Source organism: Lepidochelys kempii, chromosome 1, assembly GCF_965140265.1.
Source record: "Lepidochelys kempii isolate rLepKem1 chromosome 1, rLepKem1.hap2, whole genome shotgun sequence".
NCBI lineage: Eukaryota > Metazoa > Chordata > Testudines > Cheloniidae > Lepidochelys > Lepidochelys kempii.
In genome coordinates, this window is record NC_133256.1 from 1,581,231 (window position 1) to 1,589,059 (window position 7,829).

The following is a 7,829-nucleotide window of genomic DNA, read 5'->3' on the forward strand; positions in this document are numbered from 1 at the left end:
TAGCTAGGTATGTGTTAGATTATGATTTCTTTAAATGGCTGAGAAAAGAACTGTGCTGAATAGAATGACTATCCCTGTCTTTGTGTCTTTTTTGTAACTTAAGGTTTTGCCTAGAGGGATTCTCTATGTTTTGAATTTATTTACCCTGTAAGGTATCTACCATCCTGATTTTACAGAGATGATTCCTTTACTTCTATTAAAAGTCTTCTTGTAAGGAAACTCAATGCTTTTTCATTGTTCTAAAATCCAAGGGTTTGGGTCTGTGGTCACCTATGCAAATTGGTGAGGATTTTTACCAAACCTTCCCCAGGAAGTGGGGTGCAAGGTTTGGGAGGATTTTGGGGGGAAAGATGTGTCCAAACCACATTTCCCAGTAAACCCAGATAAAGTTTGGTGGTGGCAGTGGAAATCCAAGGGTAAAATAATTTTGTACCTTTGGGAAGTTTTAACCTAAGCTGGTAAAAGTAAGCTTGGGAGGTTTTCATGCAGGTCCCCACATCTGTACCCTAGAGTTCAGAGTGGGGAAGGAACCTTGAAAGGAGGGCTTTAAACTAGCTTCACTGGGGGAAGGAGACCAAATCCCTGAGGTAAGTGGGGATGTGGGATACCAGGAGGAAGCATGAGCAGGAGAGCGCGAAAAGGAAGGGCTCCTGCCTCATACTAAGAAAGCAGGACAAACAGTAAGTTATCTCAAGTGCCTATAAACAAATGCAAGAAGCCTGGGAAACAAGCAGGGAGAACTGGAAGTCCTGGCACATTCAAGGAATTAGGATGTGATTGGAATAACAGAGACTTGGTGGGATAACTCACATGCCTGGAGTACTGTCATGGATGTATATAAACTGTTCAGGAAGGACAGGCAGGGCAGAAAAAGTGGGGGAGTTGCACTGTACGTAAGGGAGCAGTACGACTGCTCAGAGCTCCAGTATGAAACTGCAGACAAACCTGAGTGTCTCTGGATTAAGTCTAGAAGCATGAGCAATAAGGATGATGTCGTGGTGGGAGTCTGCTACAGACCTCCGGACCAGGGGGATGAGGTGGACAAGTCTTTCTTCCGGCAACTCACGGAAGTTACTAGATCACAGGCCCTGGTTCTCATGGGAGACTTCAATCACTCTGACATCTGCTCGGAGAGCAATATAGCACTGCACAAACAATCCAGAAAGTTTTTGGAAAGTGTAGGGGACAATTTCCTGGTGCAAGTGCTGGAGGAACGAACTAGGGGCAGAGTTCATCTTGACCTACTGCTCACAAATTGGGAAGAACTAGTAGGGGAAGCAAAAGTGGATGGGAACCTGGGAGGAAGTGACCACAAGATGGTAGAGTTCAGGATCATGACACAGGGTAGAAAGGAGAGCAGGAGAATACGGACCCTGGACTTCAGAAAAGCAGACTTTGACTCCCTCAGGGAACTGATGGGCAGGATCTCCTGGGAGAATAACATGAGGGGGAAAGGAGCCCAGGAGACCTGGCTGTATTTTAAAGAATCCTTATTGAGGTTGCAGGAACAAACCATCCCGATGTGTAGAAAGAATAGTAAATATGGCAGGTGACCAGCTTGGCTTAACAGTGAAATCCTTGCATAATGACAGGTTTCAGAGTAACAGCCGTGTTAGTCTGTATTCGCAAAAAGAAAAGGAGTACTTGTGGCACCTTAGAGACTAACCAATTTATTAGAGCATAAGCTTTCGTGAGCTACAGCTCACTTCCTCAGATGCATATCGTGGAAACTGCAGCAGGCTTTATATATACACAGAGAATATGAAACAATACCTCCTCACACCCCACTGTCCTGCTGGTAATAGCTTATCTAAAGTGATCATCAGGTGGGCCATTTCCAGCACAAATCCAGGTTTTCTCACCCTCCACCCCCACACACAAATTCACTCTCCTGCTGGTGATAGCCCATCCAAAGTGACAACTCTTTACACAATGTGCATGACAATCAAGTTGGGCTATTTCCTGCACAAATCCAGGTTTTCTCACATCCCCCCCACCCCCATACACACACAAACTCACTCTCCTGCTGGTAATAGTTTGGATGAGCTATTACCAGCAGGAGAGTGAGTTTGTGTGTGTATGGGGGTGTGTGGGGGGGATGTGAGAAAACCTGGATTTGTGCAGGAAATAGCCCAACTTGATTGTCATGCACATTGTGTAAAGAGTTGTCACTTTGGATGGGCTATCACCAGCAGGAGAGTGAATTTGTGTGTGGGGGTGGAGGGTGAGAAAACCTGGATTTGTGCTGGAAATGGCCCACCTGATGATCACTTTAGATAAGCTATTACCAGCAGGACAGTGGGGTGGGAGGAGGTATTGTTTCATATTCTCTGTGTATATATAAAGCCTGCTGCAGTTTCCACGATATGCAAATGAGGAAGTGAGCTGTAGCTCACGAAAGCTTATGCTCTAATAAATTGGTTAGTCTCTAAGGTGCCACAAGTACTCCTTTTCTTTTAGTAAAATCCTTGCTGATCTTAAACACAAAAAAGAAGCTTACAAGAAGTGGAAGATTGGACAAATGACCAGGGAGCAGTATAAAAATATTGCTCGGGCATGCAGGAGTGAAATCAGGAAGGCCAAATCACACCTGGAGTTGCAGCTAACAAGGGATGTGAAGGGGAACAAGAAGAGTTTCTTCAGGTATGTTAGGAACAAGAAGAAGGACAGGGAAAGTGTGGGCCCCCTACTAAATTGGAGTGGCAACCTAGTGCCAGAGGATGTGGAAAAAGCTAATGTACTCAATGCTTTTTTTGCCTCTGTCTTCACGAACAAGGTCAGCTCCCAGACTACTGCACTGGGCAGCACAGTATGGGGAGGAGGTGACCAGCCCTCTGTGGAGAAAGAAGTGGTTCAGGTCTAGTTAGAAAAGCTGGACAAGCACAAGTCCATGGGGCCGGATGCACTGCATCCGAAGGTGCTAAATGAGTTGGTGGATGTGATTGTACAGCCATTGACCATTATCTTTGAAAACTCATGGTGATCGGGGAAGTCCCGGACGACAGGAAAAAGGCTGATGTAGTGCCAATCTTTAAAAAAGGGAAGAAGGAGGATCCTAGGAACTACAGGCCAGTCAGCCTCACCTCAGTCCCAGGAAAAATCATGGAGCAGGTCCTCAAGGAATCAATTCTGAAGCACTTGGAGGAGAGAAAGGTAATCAGGAACAGTCAACATGGATTCACCAAGGGCAAGTCATGCCTGACTAACCTAACTGCCTTCTATGACGAGTAAATATGGCAGGCGACCAGCTTAGCTTAACGGTGAAATCCTAGCGGATCTTAAACATAAAAAAGAAGCTTAGAAGAAGTGGAAGGTTGGACATATGACCAGGGAAGAGTATAAAAATATTGCTCGGGCATGTAGGAATGAAATCAGGAGAGCCAAATCGCACCTGGAGCTGCAGCTAGCAAGAGATGTGAAGAGTAACAAGAAGGGTTTCTTCAAGTATGTTGGCAACAAGAAGAAAGCCAAGGAAAGTGTGGGCCCCTTACTGTATGAGGGAGGCAACCTAGTGACAGAGGATGTGGAAAAAGTTAATGTGCTCAATGCTTTTTTTGCCTCTGTCTTCACTAACAAGGACAGCTCCCAGACTGCTGCGCTGGGCATCACAACATGGGGAGTAGATGGCCAGCCCTCTGTGGAGAAAGAGGTGGTTAGGGACTATTTAGAAAAGCTGGACGTGCACAAGTCCATGGGGCAGACGAGTTGCAACCGAGAGTGCAAAAGGAATTGGCGGCTGTGATTGCAGAGCCATTGGCCATTATCTTTGAAAACTCGTGGCAAACGGGGGAAGTACCAGATGACTGGAAAAAGGCTAATGTAGTGCCAGTCTTTAAAAAAGGGAAGAAGGAGGATCCTGGGAACTACAGGCCAATCAGCCTCACCTCAGTCCCCGGAAAAATCATGGAGCAGGTCCTCAAGGAATCAATCCTGAAGCACTTACATGAGAGGAAAGTGATCAGGAACAGTCAGAATGGATTCACCAAAGGAAGGTCATGCCTGACTAATCTAATTGCCTTCTATGATGAGATTACTGGTTCTGTGGATGAAGGGAAAGCAGTGGATGTATTGTCTCTTGACTTTAGCAAAGCTTTTGACACGGTCTCCCACCGTATACTTGTCAGCAAGTTAAAGAAGTATGGGCTGGATGAATGCATTATAAGGTGGGTAGAAAGTTGGCTAGATTGTCGGGCTCAATGGGTAGTGATCAATGGCTCCATGTCTAGTTGGCAGCCGGTGTCAAGTGGAGCGCCCCAGGGGTCGGTCCTGGGGCCGGTTTTGTTCAATATCTTCATAAATGATCTGGAGGATGGTGTGGATTGCACTCTCAGCAAATTTGCGGATGATACTAAACTGGGAGGAGTGGTAGATATGCTGGAGGCCAGGGATAGGATACAGAAGGACCTAGACAAATTGGAGTATTGGGCGAAAAGAAATCTGATGAGGTTCAATAAGGGTAAGTGCAGGATCCTGCACTTAGGACGGAAGAACCCAATGCACCGCTACAGACTAGGGACCGAATGGCTAGGCAGCAATTCTGCAGAAAAAGACCTAGGGGTGACAGTGGACAAGAAGCTGGATATGAGTCAACAGTGTGCCCTTGTTGCCAAGAAGGCCAATGGCATTTTGGGATGTATAAGTAGGGGCATAGCGAGTAGATCGAGGGACGTGATCGTCCCCCTCTATTCGACATTGGTGAGGCCTCATCTGGAGTACTGTGTCCAGTTTTGGGCCCCACACTACAAGAAGGATATGGAGAAATTGGAAAGAGTCCAGCGAAGGGCAACAAAAATGATTAGGGTTCTGGAACACATGACTTATGAGGAGAGGCTGAGGGATCTGGGATTGTTTAGTCTGCGGAAGAGAAGAATGAGGGGGGATTTGATAGCTGCTTTCAACTACCTGAGAGGTGGCTCCAAAGAGGATGGTTCTAGACTATTCTCAGTGGTAGAAGAGGACAGGACAAGGAGTAATGGTCTCAAGTTGCAGTGGGGGAGGTTTAGGTTGGATATTAGGAAAATCTTTTTCACGAGGAGGGTGGTGAAACACTGGAATGTGTTACCTAGGCAGGTGGTAGAATCTCCTTCCTTAGAAGTTTTTAAGGTCAGGCTTGACAAAGCCCTGGCTGGGATGATTTAATTGGGGATTGGTCCTGCTTTGAGCAGGGGGTTGGACTAGATGACCTCCTGAGTTCCCTTCCAACCCTGATATTCTATGATTCTATGATACATTTATACAAATAGAATGACCACACTCTGTAGATTATAAGCTTTGTAATGATTCCTTACAAGAGACCTTTTGCATGAAGCATATTCCAGTTACATTATATTCACACTCATTAGCATATTTTCATTAAACCATAATGAGTGCAACATCACAGCCTCTGCCAAGGCCCAGTCATAGTTGACTTCCCAAAGTGCTTTGCTGTAGTGAAAGCACTCTTGCCCCTTCCCAGGCCTCTCTGAGTACCCATAGGCAGGGGGGTCAGATGAGATAGAGAGGTTCCTTCTGGCCTGGGAACATGTAAAAGATTCTGAGAGGGGGAGTGGGGTAGCCGGCTGGGCATGAGAGGGTGCGTGACGGGGGGAGGGATATTCAGCTGGGTATGAGTTTGCCATGTGGTAGATCGGGGGACTGGCCTTGTGGTTAAGGCTCTGGACCGGGGCTTAGATCTGGGTTCACTGGCTCAGGCTGGGGTCCAGTCTAGTCCAATCTCCTCTGTCTGACAATGACCAGATCAGGTTCAAGACCCCCTGCATGGGGCAGCTGGGTGTAACCTGCCTCCAGGGGACCGTTTCTCCTCACCTCCAATGAGGAGAGGTTGGCTGCTGCCCTGAAGCAATTGCTGGCTGTCTTGGACTCCCTGTGTGATGTTGGGCAAGTCCTTGGGCTCCCTGGTCCTCATCTCACTCCTGTGATGTGGGGTTACCGCAACCCTGCCTTACCCATAGTTGGTCTGTTTGGATTGAAGCCCATGGGGCGGGGATGGTCTCTTGCTATATGTCACACAGCACCTTGCACAATGAGGCTCTGATCTCGCTTGCCTGGGTGGAAATGGTGAGTGTAAACAATGCTCTAGAGCAGCCAGTGGGAGCTGCGATCAGCCAAACCTGCGGATGCAGCAGGTAAACAAACCAGTTCGGCCCGGCACAGGCTTTCCCTGAACAAGCGGTGGACTGGCTTTGAGAACCACTGAACTAGAGCAGGGCAAAGTCGATGCCGTGCTGGAGTGCAGACCCAGACAAGTGTGTTTATTAGCCCTGCTGCTCAGCAAAGCTGAAGTGGGTTTCTACAGCCTGGAGTGACCGAGCCATCTGAATGACAGGCCTTGCTGGTCCTGATGTCGCCTGCACAGAACTTGCTCCTCAGCCACTGACCTGTCCCATGAGCCTTCAGTCTATTTTGATGCCCAAGATGCGGAGCGCCCTCTGCCGGATACCTGGGGTTCTCACCCCGTAGATGATGGGGTTCATCATGGGAGGGAAGAGCAAGTACATGTTGGCGATGAGGATGTGAACGTGGGGCTCCACATGGCCAAAGCGGTGGGAGAAGTAGGTAAAGCTCGCTGGGGTGTAAAAAACCAGCATGGCGCAGACGTGGGCACTGCAGGTGCCAAGGGACTTGCGCCGAGCCTCCTTGGAGGGGAGTCTGAAGACTGCCTGGAGAATCAGGATGTAGGACAGGACAATGAGGATCAAATCTAATCCCCCGGCGAGAAACGATACGGCCAAACTATAGGCACTCATGACTGTTGTGTCCTCACAGGCCAGTTTCACCAGTGCCATGAACTCACAATAGGTGTGAGAAATGACATTGGTCTTGCAGTACCGGAGCCGTTTCAGCAGCAATGGGTGTGGGACCAGTAACACAGCCCCCCTCATCACAATGACCAGCCCTATCTTTGCTACAGCCCGATTGGTCAGGACAGCTGAGTGTCGCAGCGGGTTACAGATAGCGACATAGCGATCAAAAGCCATGGCCAACATAAACCCGGACTCCATGCAAGTAACTGAGTGAATCAAAAAAATCTGGGCCAGGCAACCGTTGGTGTAAATTGTGTGGTCCCTGAACCAGAAAATGCAGAGGGTTTTGGGCAGGGTGGTGGTGGAGATGACCAGGTCGGCGAGTGCCAGCATGGAAAGGAAAAGGTACATGGGCTCATGGAGGCTTGGCTCAGTCTTGATAACAGCCAGGAGGAGGCCATTCCCCAGGAGGGACAGAAGGTAGACGGAGCAGAAGGGGATGGAGATCCAGACGTGCGCCGCCTCCAGCCCCGGGATGCCGAGGAGGATGAAGGTGGAGGGGTGGGGCATGGTCCAGTTGGAAGCTGCCATGGTGGGGCCAGTTGGGTGTGTTCAGTTCCATGGCATGGCTGCTTCCAGGCCCTGTAACTAACCATTAAAACAATCATTAACCATCTGATGGGAACATGACAAGGTGGCATTTTCTCAGCATTAGTTCTTCACGTGTCCTGTGCTAATGGCACACGAAGAGTGAGTCACAAATAGCCTATTCTTGGCTCCTGCACTGCAGCCATTCTACCCTCATTACAGAGGCTTTTAGTGGTAACTGAGGGCTCTGTAGAAGTTCAAATCAATGTTTCTTTTTCTCTACACTCCTCTCATTAGATGCACTATGAACTGTCTGTGAAAATCCTGCCTGAAAATTGACTCATCTGCTCAGTCCTGAGCTGTCAGAAATGACCAGAGAGCCATTACAGTTATACCCATTTACACCAGCTGGAGATCTGGCCCATTGCAGCCAGCTGAAAGAGAGACCTGTTTTGAATGTTTTTTTCCTAATTGTGCACTGCCTCCTGAATACCTGCA

General features: G+C 48.3%; 1 protein-coding gene across 1 annotated transcript; it reads right to left on the bottom strand.

Annotated features, from left to right (window-relative positions):
- Nucleotides 1-6,392: 6,392 nt before the first annotated feature.
- On the bottom strand, nucleotides 6,393-7,334 carry LOC140901999 (olfactory receptor 52K2-like). Its single transcript, XM_073321562.1, has one exon. It carries the CDS (start codon nucleotides 7,332-7,334, stop codon nucleotides 6,393-6,395), a length of 942 nt encoding a protein of 313 aa, XP_073177663.1.
- Between the last annotated feature and the right edge of the window lie 495 nt (nucleotides 7,335-7,829).

What these genes read in the sequence shown, in the direction of transcription:
- LOC140901999 (XM_073321562.1), bottom strand. Translation starts at nt 7,334, where the DNA reads ATGGCAGCTTCCAACTGGACCATGCCCCACCCCTCCACCTTCATCCTC.